Below are 15,940 nucleotides of genomic sequence, written 5' to 3' on the forward strand. Positions count from 1 at the left end.
ATATAGAAAATTGTTTTCTACTGAACTTCTAAAGCCAGTCATTAAATAAGAAAGAAATAGAACTTTGAAAATTCAAGACTGCATTTAAACTTCAGTTGAATCTTTGTGATATTAAAATCATCTTGTTCATTATTTCACCCAGCCTCTCTATGTGTTCGTTCTTCAAATAAAGGGATTTAATTTATTTCGTGAGAGCCTCTTGTACAAACAGGAAGTATGTGGTCTTAGTGACGTTTGGGGTACAGGCTAGCATCATTTAAGTACTAGAAGTGACTGGGAGCACAGGCTTTGGAGTCAACACACTTGACTCAAGTTCTGGGTTCATCATATCTTAGGTCAGTGACCTTGGACAGTTTATTTACTTTACTAAGTCTTGGTTTCCTTTACCTAAAGTGAAAGCAAGGGCCTCTAAATTACGTAGGTTATTAAAGGATAAGAGGAAGTAATGGCTGTAGGGCATATAGCACATGAGACTACCCACTACAGCATTATTACTTCTGTGGATAAAAATAAGTTAGCACGTCATTGCGTGTATCCCAGATAGAGAAACCTAGTCTTAAGTCTTTTTGAAGTTAATAATGACTCATAAAGATCCTTCTATTTTTCCAGAGAGGAAATTATTTCTTAAAGATAAAAGAAGAAATAAAACCTCAGAAAAATACCTCCAGAAACATATTTGAAGAGACCTTTGTGGTTTTTTTTTTTTTTTTTTTTTGTAAAGTTAGTGGTTGTGCTTTGTAAAATCACCTTTAAATGTGTCTGAATTTGTGAGTGGACGCTGTTACGAGCACCCTACAAAAGAGGAGCTGTGAATCTATGGGCACATGGTTGTTATAACGAGGGATGGCAACGTTTGATCGGCCGACTTACCTTAAGCCATATACTAAAACAAACTTGTTTATCTGACCCTGTACTACCTAAGGGAACACCCCAATATCTCCGTGCCTCTGGCACTCAGTTACAACTACGGATTTGTTTATTGTGTGCATCTGTGCATTTCCATTGTCATGTGTGGTAAGAAGACGAGAAACAAGTCTAGTGTCCTCACAGTGGGCACTAGGAGGAGGCCATTGCCCTCTCTTTATTCATATGTGCAGAGACTGACTTCAGGGACAGGAGTGAGCAGAGTGTGCATTTGAAAACTGCTGCTGTGTTGAATGGTTCTTGTGCTGTCTTCACCACGGCAACTATGAGCAAAGAACTACCATCAAAAGCTGTTCAATGGAGTTCTGTTGTTTAAAAGTTACCAAACACTACAGCATCGCGTACAACAGCTCCCTGACACGCCTACCACACTCAGAGCCCTGCTCCTTTTAAACTTCGTGGGTCTTTAAAGCTCCTTGGTTCTTCTGAATATCATAAAGCAATCCCTGTTGAAAATACAGTAAGATGAGATTTGTTTTAGGAAAGAGGGAAAGAAGGAAGTGAAGGGGGGAGGAAGGGAGACATAAAAGTAAAAATAACAGATTCTGCATCTCTGACACGAATACCACAGTAGGATAGCCAAGTATACTTCAGGTTATCTGGTTTATGTAGGAAAACAATGACTAGCCATGTGAAATCAGTGCAAACAGCTACACTGTGTATTTAGCAAAATGTTGCCAGTAACAGCGAAGTTGAGATCTGGTGTTGACAGAATATTGCTGCCCCTAAAATTCTCTCTAGGACAGATCAGAAATACAGCTGAAGAAGATGCTTGCCCAGCATTGGAAAGAATAATAAACATTTTATGTGCCCACCAGGTAATAAAAGAAAGAGAAAAGGGATTAAGTGTGACATTTCCCCAGGTAATTTGCTTGTAGGAACATGTGTTGGCCACTGTCTGAGCTGTTAGGTAAAGGAAAGCCTGAAAGACTAAGAACTATTTGAGGATGGGGAGCCTCACCCTGTTACATAAGAAGTTAAAGATTGACCCTAAACTCTGTTGATGATTTATACTTCATAGTTTGTTAAAGGTCTTTATATAGCTTTCAATGTTTCTTCATGAAGTTGTGGCTGTACAGAGAAAATGTTGACAAAATTTTAAACGAAGGGCAACCCAGATGCATTAGAGTCCGGGTAATGCCATTACACCCATACCTAACATCAGTGGGGACAAGTTTGACAACTGAAGTAGCAGCTGGGAACAGCCTTCATTTTTAGCATCATATTAAAGTTGTTTGCAGCTTCCTTATGGAAAGGATGCTGTAGACGTAAGTGACTTATAACAAGTAACAAAGGATAGTTTAAAGGTCAAAAATGTGATTTTCTAACTTAAAAATTTAGTTTTGTCATGGAAATTAATATTTAGAACCATTTGTTTATTAGCTAACATTGAAAAAATATAAAATGTTTTGTGATTAATAGAAGTCAAGTAGTTTAGGAGATGTGAGTTGCCACAATTCACAAGTAATGAGCATGTAAATAATTATTTGGTTCTTTTTCCAAATCAAAACACCATGGAAATTTTCAATATTTTAGTTAAAATATAAAATACTTAAAATCCAAATTAATAAATAACTATAAGATTTCTGCTTTGAATCTAGGTGAAATACAACTACTGGATTTACTTTCCAAAATATAAAAAAAAATAATGAGCATTTGACATCTGTCAATGAAGGCAAGTGATCTCTGATATATGCTAAATAAAGTAGGCTTAATTTCCCTGGACACCTTCAATTTAAGAGTTTTCCCCCTGGTGATGAGATTAGAATCTATCCCTGGTGCATGAGCGGGCTTTTTGGAGCCCACTACCTATGATGGGACACCTCTTGTAGCCTTGAGGCAGGGGGAGGGGCTTGGACTTGCCTCTACTGGATGTGCCTCCCCATGGGAGGCCTTGCCTTCTTGTGGCGGGGGAGTGAGGGGTGGGTTAGGAGAGGGAGGCTGGGGGGCAGGAGGAGGAAAGAGGGGGATCTTTGATTGGTGTGTAAAATGAATGGAAATTTTTTCTTAATAAAGAAAAAAAGAGTTTTCAGGCTTTGGCAGAAGGAAGCATGATGTAGAAGCTGGCAGACTCAAACCTTGAGATTAGATGACAGTCGGGCAAGCCCAGGTGGTCAGGCAGGAAGCTCATCAGCAGATGCAGATTCACAAGTGCACAGAGAAGGGTCTTGCCCCAGTCATAGGGAATAATTAGCCTCAGGCTAAGCACAGCGGGCCATCACAACAAATAGTAACAGCAGGTGTTGAGAGGAGTCCAAGTGAATTGTTTTATAGGAATCCAAGTAAAAGAACCAAAGGATATCAGACTACCAAGAAGCAGGAAAATATACCCCATAACATGACACATCAATGAATTAATTGATACTGAGTGTTGACTGATGTTGGAATTGGCAGACATATGTTGGAATTTAACATAATGACAGCTGAATTCGGTGTTTTAACAATATTTAAAATGAATCAATCCCACAAATGAAAGTTACGACATGTGACCTAAATTTAAGTTTAAACATATACCATGTAAAATTAATAGATTAGAAATAATGAAAGAAAAATCAGCCAACTTGAAAGCACAGTAGTATAATTTTCTAAAACCAGAACCAGAAAGAATAAAAATTGAAGAGATTGAGAGATATCAGTGAATTGTAGGGAAAATGAAAGGATTTGGTATGTATGTGTAATTGAGGTCTCAGAGACTCCTGTAAAAGAGAGTGTGAATGAAGAAAAAACCTCCCAGCTTGCTGAAATTATAAACCCACAAATCAACCAGTAATCCACAAGTTGAAAAATAAAGGAACTATATGAGGACTGTCGTGATAAAATTGCTCAAAGTAAGAATTAAAGCTGATTTCCTTTAAGAAAAATGCAGACAAGGAGATAGTGTAGTTACATGTTTAAGAACTGAAGGAGAAAAAGGTTGTTGACCATTGTTGTGGTCACTATTATGACTATTATTATGGTCAACATAATAATCTGAAAGATATTGTTTTCAAACGAAAGTTAAATAAAGATGTTTTCAAACATATGAGCACCGGGAGGTATTGCCAGCAGTATCACACTATGGCAAATACTGAAATCTTTCAGGTAGAAGGCATTCTGCCAGATGGAATGTGGACTTGGATAAGCACATGAGCAGCACCAGAAAGACTAACCAGAGGGTAAATGCAGAGGAAATATTATTATCTAAGTATGTGTTAAAGATAATTGTGTCCAAACAAGGGTTGTAACAATGAAATATGAGACTTGTGTGGTCTGTAAATATAAAGTGTCTGCTAATAATGACAGAGGTCAGAAAAAAAAAAAAAAACTATTAACTAGACTCCTGTTGGAACCTTATGCTGCCAGGGAAGGGCTGTCCTGTCAGCCGGTGCCCCTCATACACCAGTGTGAACCTCCTAGAGCAGTCTTAGTAAATCAAGAGCCTAATGCATCACAACAAAGGGATAGCTATCCAACAGTGGAAGGTTGATTTAGTGTTCAAACATCATTGTAACTTACTGTATTAGCAAACTAAAATAGGAAATAACAGCAATCTTTGACAAATTTCAATAACTATTCCAAGAACAAAATTCCCTCTACAGCAAGGATGTAAGGGAATAATCTTGGTCATTCTAAGAGAGAAATGTGTTTGGTGAGTTTCTGGTGTCTGCAGCCTTGATCACGCCTGAGACCTCTCTCCTTGGTTTTGGCTGGTCCCCATCTCCGCATGTCATCACATGGCCTTTTCCTAAGTGTGTGTGTCTGTGACCAGGATTTCCCTCTTCTTACTAGCAAGATAATTTTCTGAGACATTACTGTTTTCTTCACATAAGAATTAAAATTTGTGGGCCATTTGATCCTCGTATATTGAAGAAACATGGAGAACTGGAGTTTCTAGCCAAGTGGCTGAGCACTTGACCACTTTGTGTGTGTTGGGCATCCACAATGTTTGTTTGGTTGACATAAATAGCCATGAGTCCACGACAAAGCTGAAAAACTGCCTAGGAAAAGATGAGAAAGAAATTCTAGGTAAAATAAGGAAAAACCAAGAAGCATGTTTGGAAACAGTAAGTGCACACAGTGTAAAGTGTTGCACTGGGTGGTATGAGTTTAAAGGAGGATAAGTAGCAAGCAGACAGGATTTAGGATCGTCTCTGGACAAGTCCTTGAGTCCTGCTCACAGAGCTAACCATTCTCCCCATGCCCCTCAGATTTGCTCTGTTCTGTTAAAAGCACTTAGGACATTTTTATTATGTTATGCATGTAGCTGCATTTCATTGTAGACAGCCTACTACAAGAGAGAACAACACTTGGTGGTTTAGTACCTCCCTCTTAAAATGGGAGAATTTAGAAACCGGCATGATTAGTGTAGGCTGGCCCATCGAAACTAAGTAGGTTTGGGACAGGAATTCATGAGAAAAGTAAATCTCCACAGTAAAGAGGGTGAGGAAGAGGACATATCTCAAGGAGTAACAAGAATTGAGATAAACAGGAAACTCAAAATTTATTATTAGATTTTATTTAGCAGCATAGGAACACATATCTTTCTCTTCCCCCATTGGCACAGCAGAGCTGTCATCCACCAGAAGAAACTGTTTTATTTCATTTTAAATCAATGATATACAAGACACTATAGCAGGCCTCCTCAGACCGCCAGCTCCCAAAATCATGACATGGGGACTTATTATTAGTTATGAATGCTTGGCCTTGGTTTAGCCTTGTTTCTGGCCAGCTTTTTTTTTCTAACTTGTGTTAACCTGTTTCTCTTTATCTATGTTTTGCCGTGGGGATTTTACCTTCCTTCAGACTGGCCGACGGCTGCCTGGCTGACTGGCCCCCAGTGCTTCTCTCTCTTTCTCCCTTGTTCTCTCTCAAGCCTAGACTCCTCTTCTTACTTATTCTCTCTGCCCTCCAGCCCCTCCTATCCCTCTCTTGCCTAGCTATTGGCCATTCAGCACTTTATTAGACCAATCAGGTGCCTTAGGCAGGCAAGATGAAACAAATGCAACACACCTTTACATAATTAAACAAATGCAACACACATTTACATAGCTAAAGTAATATTCCATAACAAGATACTCTTCCAGGTGATTGTATTTTCCTTTGTCTTCTGTTATGATGTGCATATGTTATAACAATGGAGAGATGAGAACAGCAATGGCCAATATGCCATTTGGCATTCTTTCCGTTACCATTAGGAACCTGTGGTAAGCCATGAATTAATACCAATGAGAACCAATAGAATTGCAGCAGTTGGAGATGAGGCTTGCATCTGGTTCAGCCGTGCAAAAAACATCGTGCCATTTTAGGAAGACTTAAGTTGTGGGTCTTAAAATATCAACACCAGATTCTGAATTCCACTTTGACTCTGAAAAACATCGTGCCATTTTAGGAAGACTTAAGTTGTGGGTCTTAAAATATCAACACCAGATTCTGAATTCCACTTTGACTCTGAAACATGTCTAATGATCTGCAAATGTGTCAATTATCCCACAGGACCCTCTTTTATTTTTTTATTAATTTGTGATAAAAGCAGTATAATGTGACATCATTCATAGGTAAGTTTTCTGTGTATGCACACGAGATGGAACATGGTATCATGCCGGTACATAGTCACCTCTGGCACTGTGGGTACTCTTCTTGGCCAGCACAGTGCTCTAAGGGGAACAAGTATTCAGGTACAGCAAGGGTCAGCACATAAGGAACTGAGAACCTCTGAAGATCACTCCTTTTCCTTTACAATGTTCCACTGAATTGGTCTCAAAGGGCAGCTATGAAAATAATCTTTATCCTGGTATCTCTTAGTGTGTTATGGAAAGAACAGTGCTAAGAGCCCATCTGTTCTTAGTAACATAGTCTTAAGGTTCTGTGAGATACTCATGCATGAAGATTATGTTTCATTTTACTTTGTTTCATTTCAGTATTTAAATAAATTATCTGGGGGTATACCTGTTCATATGACATGTAAGCTTTTTAAGTATTTTGAGCTCATCTTGGTTAAAAGTTGAGGCAGCTGATTTTTGTATTGCAGACTAATTTTCTTCCACATAGTGAGAAATAATTCTCAGTATTCATCAGAGGGCAGATTTAAACAGCTTTTATGGTTCACAACATTGTACTGGTGTTCTTAGAACTTAGGAAGATAGATTCAAATCTAAAATATTTGAAGATAGTGTACCCTATGAATGGAATTAGAGGTATTAAAACTATCTTCTGGAAGCAAGGGCAGTTTTAAACAATAACCTACAGTGATTCAGTTGCTTCTAAGAAAAATATTAGGAAAACAGATTTTTATTAGCATAACACTTACAGTTGTACACAATCTTAAAACTAAATATACATTCTCAGTTATAATTTGCATGGCTGTTTTTCATAACAAACTGTTCAGGTTGAGTGAAGAAATTATCAAATTTCTACATAGTTCTATACCTTAGAGTTTAAGATTGTTGTAGGTACATTTATAAAGACTCCATGGAAAGAGATGTCACTGTGCTTAAAAACAAATTGTCACAATGATTCTCGGGGGTGGAGGTGGAGCTCATACAGATTTTGCTTCTGAGGATTTTTTTGATGCCAAGTTCCATTTTCAGGACCTAGAAGGTGTTCAATAAGGTTCTGTGGAATTTACAAGGTTAAATTTACAAAATATGGTTTTTTTTTTAATTCGGATGCTACACAGAAGCTGAAGTCAAGGAAAATCTAACCGTGCTCTAAGAACAAGCCATAATGATTCAAAGACTACCGTGTGCTGTGTTCTGGCAAAGTGAGGTTGTTGCTTGTTTGGGGGGCACTTCTTTCTGCTAGATTATTAAAAAACAATGCACAGTGAGTTTGTAATTTCTACTTTATAAGCTGGCATCTGCTGGGTTTAATAGTGTATAGTGAAGATGCCAAGCCCAGGACTAAATAAACAGAAAATTGAGTTAGGAATCTTCATTTTTACCAATAATTCTGAAATTGTAGAATAAAAAAGGGCTGCACTTTACTTTCTGCCAACTTTGCTCTCACTGTTGAGGAAATGAAGCATAGCATTTATTTGTTCAGATGTTAGAGTTTTATATGGTTGCTCCAATCTTTCTTTTTCTAACAGTATTTTCCATTATAAAATTTGATATAATAGTCTTATATGAGAAGAATACATAATGATCTTCTACTGGACTTGATCGTTTATTCAACAAGTGTTTATTGAGTTCTACCAGGTGCCAGCTACCTGGTGTTTGAAATTCATCAATGAATCAAAGAGTAAAAATTTCTGTCCTTATACATAGTATGTTCTAGTCAGTGAAATAATGATGATGATGATGATTTCACAGTATGGTAGAAAGTGATGAGGATTCTGTTTATAAAAAGAATTAAAATTCAAATGTGTAGGGAAAGAGACAATAGAGATGTAGTTATGTAGTGTGCAACCAGTCATTTTCGATGCAAGGGCAACTTTGAACACAGGCTTGAAGGTGATACTAAACCCCACCATTTGGGTAATTTTGAGACTTGAAATTCTGAACATACCTGCAGCCCATTTGTTCTGCACGTCACTGCCTGGCAGGAGGTGGCAGACGAGAGGGAAGTCAGAGGTTCTCCTGCCCTCCCTGTCCCATTGGCTGGGAGTGGCAGTTCCACGATGCTTCCTCGTCCCTACCATGCTGTAGTAAACGGCTCTCACAGCTTTGGTTCTGGTCTAGCAGTGACAAGAATGCGCTTTACTTCAAGAATTCGCTCTTGAGCTCCTTAGAGCAACACAGAACATAATGTTATATCTTTTATTGGTTCTTAGAAGTACAGAAGTTCACACACTGCCCCTTGAGCTTGGTGCCTATGTGAATCTGGCAACAGGCCAGCCTTGCCTTTGACTCACTCAATTATAGATTCAGATGGGAAAGTGGCTTATTTTGTGGACAATCTTCATTAATCTTAGCACGACTTAAAAATAGAACTACCTCTTTCTTCCAGATTGTGTTCCTGGCTTCTGCATACACAAGTCCCCAGCTCAGCGAGGAGAGCTGTTCTGCTGTGGCTGCTGTGGCACATTACCTGTACCTGTGCCAGTTTAGCTGGATGCTCATTCAGGTTGGTTGCTCACTCACTCCCACACCACTGCTCCCCTCGGGTGACCTTGGGTGAAGCGGCTTGACTGCCTGATATTCTCCATACTGAAGCAGAAATAATTCCAATAAAGCCATCACAAGTCTCCTAGGGTGTAAACGTAAGAATATACCTAGTAACTTTGCAACACCAGAGAGCCCAGTTTGGAACAACGAGGCAAATCTAGTAGGGCTGAAAACAAAAGGGTGGTAGGAGGAGAAAGTTGGAATATGGGTCCCGTAGAATAAGAACTTTGAATTGTTTTCTCCGGATCATCATGGAATTTGTTAAAGAAAGGGAACGATGTGAGTAGATTCAGATTTTAGGAAGATGCTCGCTCTTGTGGTTAATTGAAGGTAGGAAAGAGTGGTGGGGGCTGCCAATTACTAGTGTTAACTGTACCAGAGGATGGCGGAACATTCCTACCAAACAGACCAGTGTCAGTAGAAACACAGTAAAGAACTTGGGGTATTTCTGTTTGGTAACGCAGACTTCACGATGTAGATTGGCTCTCAGAAAGGCAGGAGATGGCAGTTCCTGTCTTCCCCACATCTGGCCTGAGTAGCTGATGGAGAGGGGCCTCCTGTACTAAGGTTAAGAGCAGTGAAGAGGCAAAGGAGTTTCCAATAATTAGCAACAGTAGATGTGGCAGTGGTGTAGAGAGTGACAGAGGGGGATTCTTGGAGTAGACCTCTGGCTTTGTCCCTCTCTACACATCTCAATCAAATTATTACCTCCCTCCGAGGGATGCTTCCGAATCTGCATAGGGGATGATCATTTCTACCTCATAGAATTAGTGCTTCATAGATCTTTCAGCACCTCCAATCATGGAAAATATGTCCTTTTCTCTAACATCTCTGTCAACTGGTTTAAAAGTAAGTCAAAAAATAAGCCATAAACAGAGAACAGAATGTCTCCTGAAAGTTGAGTAAATTTGTTAGATCTCTGATTGCAAGGTTACTTTGGGGTTTGATCTAAGGTGAAGTTTTTGATACATGACTGCAGGTGGTTATCTGGCTGCCTGGACTGAGTCTGCAGTGCTGTGCTGAAGGTCTTTGTCCCTGTCCCTGACATATTCTCAGTTTCTGATTAATGACACAGATGAAAACACAGGAAGCTGCTTATCAGATCTGAAGATGTGCAGAGATAACAGGATACTCACAACAGGAAGCTGTCTGTGTTAGACCACAGGAAGAACCGATACAAGAGCTGCACTTAGAGCCTGCATACTAAAGAGACAATATCACTCATGAGATATAATATAAATGGCTGGAAATTTCACTTCAACATAAACCCAGCGCAATGTGAAGTATGACCAGAGTACCACACAGACCTAGGTTACATAAGTAACAGTCTGAAGGCAACCGTGGCTGCATTATAGTCTATAATGCACTATTCATCTTCGGGACACAAGACTACATTCACAGTTCATGTACTAGCATGTGGGGAATCAGAAGGTAGTCTCTTGGACGGGTTTGGGAGGATGCTTCTGTCTTTGATCCCAGGAGAGATGCTGCAGGAGAGAAAGCCTGGGGTCTGCATTTGGCAAAACCAGAGGAAATGGATCAAATATTAGGAAATGAAAATGTCATTCAAGTTAGAGCATTCACAACCATACTGTGGGAGCTGAGAAGAATTTTCTAGACACATAGTGAATCAGTGAAGCATATTCAAATGGAGAAATGACTTCCACATGTACTTCAGGTAGAGTCCCTGCTTTGGGGGTACTAAACCAGATGCTGTGTAAGATTTAACCAAAGTTCATGGGAATCAGTTTATTCCTTGCCTGTGTTTCTGGTCAGCAAGGAAATCTGATTGTGGCTGATGCATATTTAGTAGACTAATTATGCTTCTGTGTGGCTCATGGTTTAGGAAAACGGTTGCAACTGGAAGTGAAATGTAATGCATTTCAGATGGTGCACCACACATCCTTCATGGTTTGTGGTGTAACCACAAGGGGAAAATCCAATAATTTCTGAATTTTCAGTAGGTTACTTTTAATAACTTATTTTATGGTCAGACGTCATTTTACCAACCTGTACTTTCCATTTATAAAATGCTGTGTGCTAAAACCATTTTTTAAAATCTGAATCTGTCTTAAAAACCACTATGTAGTAAGATAGGCTAATATTAGTCCAATCCTGTGAGTCAAATTTGATTAAAAACTTGAAAGAGCACGTACATACTGTACAGCCATCCATGCAGGCAAAACGCTGACACACATAAAATAAAACAAAGTGAAAAATTTTTAAAAATCTGGAAAGAATGTTAACACTCTGATGAGTCTATTTCACATTTTTTATCAGTACAGGAGAGAATCGGATGCTATATATGAGTAATGTGATGGCAACGAGCTAGTCATTAATCTCTAGTCACTGGGTTAAGAGCACCAGAGTTATCGGGGTGGGCTGGCGAGTCGGCTCAGTGGGAGAAGTGCTTGCTGTCAAGGCCGACAGCCCAAGTCCGATCCCTGGGACCCACACGCTGGAGGGAAAGAAATGCCTCTAACAAGTTGTTCTCTGACCTCCACAGATGTATACCCTCACACATACACACATCAATACACACAGAAATAAAGAAAGTAAAAAGATCTCCCTAAAACAAACGTATTAAAATCATGGACTGATGTTTATTTTATTCGCATCACATTTTCAATGTCAGGATAAACATACTTAAACGACCTGGCTTTACTTTTCTGTCACATGTTTTCAACACCCTATGGTAAAGTTAGATTACATTTAGACAGCCAGGAGAAACATCTCATTGATGAACAAGTTATATAACCTTGTTGAGCCTAGCTTGCAGATCAGGTTACAGTCATACCATCTTGGAAAACTGTGAAAATATAAAACTAATTAATCCCTTCAGGAAGTCGGCCCTGTGCCCAGCTCAGAGTTAGTATAGTATGCACGTTCGCTTATCATACTGGTGAGCCCAACATACATGGCTAAAATAGCAGAGATCTTGAACTATATTCATTATTCTACTTTTTCAATGTAATCCATTTCTTTTTTTGGAAAAGGGGAGTATGTTTGATATATAGGAATAGGCCGATTTTAAGAGAGACACACACCAGCCTGAGCTCTTTGTTAGAATGCAAGCCTCCTCAGCTCTGTGGCCCCTTCCGTCTCCAGGCTTCCCTTTCTCTCACTGGGAAGTTACACAGTATATGGCGGGAATGTAACAACAGCAAAGTTTGCTTATTTGAAACAAACAACCCACAGATTCCGTGTTTGGCCAAGGATAATTGCCCTGCCCTTCTGTTTGTTCTTCATGTACGATCACTCAGTGTGAACGCTGAAATCATTTCCCACTTCCTTAAGACACCAGGGTCATGTTTGCGCTAAGTTAGAGTGACAGTGAGGATTTAAAATGCTTAAATGTCTTTCCTCTATGTTGCTGGCTAGTTGTTTTGATTTCCTTTCATTTTAGAGATAGCATATGCTAATATTACAAAACAAAAGCACTTCAGAGTGACGTCAAATCAATTGTACATCTCTTTCTTGCTATTTTGTATATTTGCAATTTTTGCTTTATCCACAATGCCATGTGCAAAGGTAAACATTGCTAATGGTTTCCTGTGTATGCCTCCACAAATACCCCATGAGTAGACAAATATTTGTAAGTCTATAAACAATCACACATGTGCATCCTTGTGATTGTATATACTTTTTATATATGTATATATTTATGTTTGGAAATCTTTACTTTTACAATGTTCAACTGCACTCTTTTCTATGCTACAATATAGTTATTCTGCAATTTATTTTGTAGTCTCTAAATAATTCTGGTTAGTTTTTTATTATAAACAATATTTGTTTGCTTAGAGAGTATCCATAGAGTTCCTAAATATTATGCCTTTATTATGTATGGTCACACAAGACATACTTCCAATTGGATTACCAGATCATGTGTTAATTGAAGAACTATAATGTAAACTGTGATTGTTTGCAATATCCACATAGAGTAGAGGCAAATGGAAATGTAACTTTGCTTTTGTGTTAATTTGGCTCTGTTTCCTGATCATTCTCATCGCCATGTTAGATCACTGTAGAGCAATCTGCTTTAGTCACAGAAAACATGAGAGTCTTGTATTGTCTCTACAATCTGTTCCTCTCATTCCTAAGGTCACAGCTTAATCAAAGTCAATGTTTTAATTTGAAAGTAAAGTTTCTTTGATGAATATTTTCTTACATTGGTAGAATAGGCTAAAATCACTTAAACATATGCTTGAGCATTTATATCTTGTGCCTTAAGTTCTCCAAATAGCCTGACTATGGACAAACAAACTTACAAGTTCTTAATCTCTTCGTAGAAAGTGCTGGAGCATGACAACAGGAAAGGGATGCTAAAATTAGCCATGCTTTTCCTTTGTCATTGATTTAATTTGACAAGACTTCAAAAAGATTGAAGACAACACACTGATAATTACCAAGATAAAAATGGCATACCCAGGAAATACTGAATTATCAAGCCTCAAAAAGCCTTGCAATTCTTTTAATGCAATAAATAATAAGAAAAGGGAAGGAGAAGGACATGTGGGAACATTTCTTAGATTTGCAACTAAAATGAATGATTAAGAACATATGGTGATGGATAGAATTAGTAACCTGTGTGATTGCTGCTTATATGCAATGCTATATATCAGTTCAGTGATTTGGGCCAAACAATTAATAGTCAAGTATTATACAACAGCCTGGATACAATCTTTGTTCAGATGAAATTTATGGAGTTCAAATAGCCTATTTAGCCTAAAATAAATGGTATTTCTCCTTTATGTTTTACTAGTATACTAACTGTTACATGAAGATGTAGTAATGAACTGATGAATTTGTGTTTATAGAATATATAAAACCATAATTCTGCCCTATGATAATCAAAACAACAAGATGTGTGTTTGATTTTCTTATGTAGATACTTGTCTGTGCAGTAATGTAACCAATGTGCTTACAGATACAGTCTTTAACTTATTCTCATGTCTATTTGATCTAGGTAGTTTCTTTGTACTTTAAATGGAATCAATTTAAAATTTTGCAGTCCCAGTTACTAACTCTAGAAATTTAGTTTTTATGTGCTGTTTTCTTCTTCCTGTAAGAGGAGTGAAGACAGAGAGAGACAGAGACAGAGAGTACTAAAATAATACAGCACAAAACTTGCTTTGATTAAATTAGACTGATGTTCAGTAACTCATGGTCTACATTTATTATTCAATAAATATTGTTTAAATTCATGTTTTGCATTTAATATTTTTAAGTTTTCACTAGTTAACTTGTGTTCCTCTTAAAAGGAGTTTGATTAAATAAAATCAAGTCTTCTAAAATTCCTTCTGAAACAAGGTTTTAAAGTACACACACACACATAGACACACACACACACACACACACACACACACACACACACACACTACTTTAGAAGACAAAAGTAAACCAAGTTAAACAGATTGAAACAATTTTGAACCATGACAATGGTACGTATATAGGATTCCTGCCTCAGCCAAAGCTGGGAGTGCAGTTTGTCTGTCCATCCTTCCCTGCAGTCACACTTTCTCTCTAGACAGCTGCTACAGTTCATAATTCCCCTTATTTCCATGGACACCTTAGATGATCATGGGATTGCAAGGTGATTCGGTGAAAGAAATTGGTCCAGACTGGTCCAGACTTCCATCCCTGACCGAACCAGCTGTGACCAGCTGAACAGGGTCATATGATATGATACATGCAGCTGCTGAGTCAATACTGTGTATGGTTAGGGGAGGTGAGAGGCAGGGCTTAGGAAAGAGAGTTCATGACCTAGGCATGCATCTCAAAATATACCTACCTAAATACATTTAAGTAAAATTTAAAGTAAGTGTGACTCTAATATCATGCCTTCAATACCAGTACTTGGGAGGTGGAGGTAGGAGGATGAGGAATCCATGACCATCTTTGACTGTGTAGCAGGTTTGAGGTCAGCCTGCACTACACTAGACCCTACTTCCAAAAGCCTTCCAGTAGGGGGCTGGAGAGATGGCCATGTGGTTAAGAGTATCTGTTGCTCTTGCAAGAGGAGCAGAGTTCAGATCTCAGGACCCAGTAACTCCAACTTCAGAGGACTGAATGCCCTCTCATGGCCTCAGCAGGCACATATACACATATGCATAACTAAAAATAAAATATCATTTAAAACCTTCCATATAAACAAAGAAAGAGAGAGAAAGAAGGAAGGGAGAGACAGACAGAAATAAGGAAGGAAGGAAGGAAGTAGGAAGGAAGGAAGGAAGAAAATAAATTCAGGAAAACTTGAATGAGTTAGAGAAAATTTTATATGTGGACCACATGATTGTCTACAATAATTAAAATATTTTTACATAGTATTTCCATTCTATAATGTCAAAAATGGTACATAATGAGAAATTCTTTCTTCATAGTATATTTCAGTGGTTAGATCCTGTTAGGAAGACATTTGCATTTTTTCAAACTGGCGAACGTTTATGACATGGAGCTAGCTTTCCTGAATCGTGTTGTTGAGAACCCAGTGACACTGTTGAAGTTCTGCATGGATGAACTTAGAAAGCACCTCGTCCTCTCACCTTTCTCTTAGCTAAGACTGTGTCAAAAGTCTAGCCACGGCTGAGATGTTACTGGGAGATTCAGTTATCCTAGCTGAGAATCACCATCTGTATGAAAGCATACATTAGAGAAAACCCCAAACTTTACCATGCTGAATCACCGTAGAAGTCACTCACTAACGCCCCTCCATCCGGTCAGACGTCCCTTCTGCAATGCTGGTTTATCTCACTATACAGATGTGCATAGATACACTCTTTACTAGAGTGTATCTTACACAACTAGTGCGTCTGTAGTGATCTTTAGTATGGGTGACATTTCATCTTCCAATAGCCAGCATTGACTACTTCATCGTCCAGTACTCAGCAGTCTGCTGGTTTGAGTCTACACCCTAAGAAAAGTGTAGAGGGGGG

The 15,940-nt window shown here is 38.5% G+C and overlaps 1 protein-coding gene across 1 annotated transcript in view; it reads left to right on the forward strand.

The window, feature by feature from the left end:
• The window catches only part of Adgrv1 (adhesion G protein-coupled receptor V1), a 546,923-nt gene that overhangs the window by 364,916 nt on the left and 166,067 nt on the right, over positions 1–15,940 (forward strand). Inside the window, exon 84 of the mRNA XM_052743671.1 lies at positions 8,851–8,967. Coding sequence (XP_052599631.1) covers positions 8,851–8,967 — 117 coding nt within the window. The remainder of the gene's footprint in view (positions 1–8,850; positions 8,968–15,940) is intronic.

This window comes from Peromyscus californicus, unplaced genomic scaffold (genome assembly GCF_007827085.1).
Source record: "Peromyscus californicus insignis strain IS unplaced genomic scaffold, ASM782708v3 Scaffold_18__1_contigs__length_77618521, whole genome shotgun sequence".
Taxonomy (NCBI): domain Eukaryota; kingdom Metazoa; phylum Chordata; class Mammalia; order Rodentia; family Cricetidae; genus Peromyscus; species Peromyscus californicus.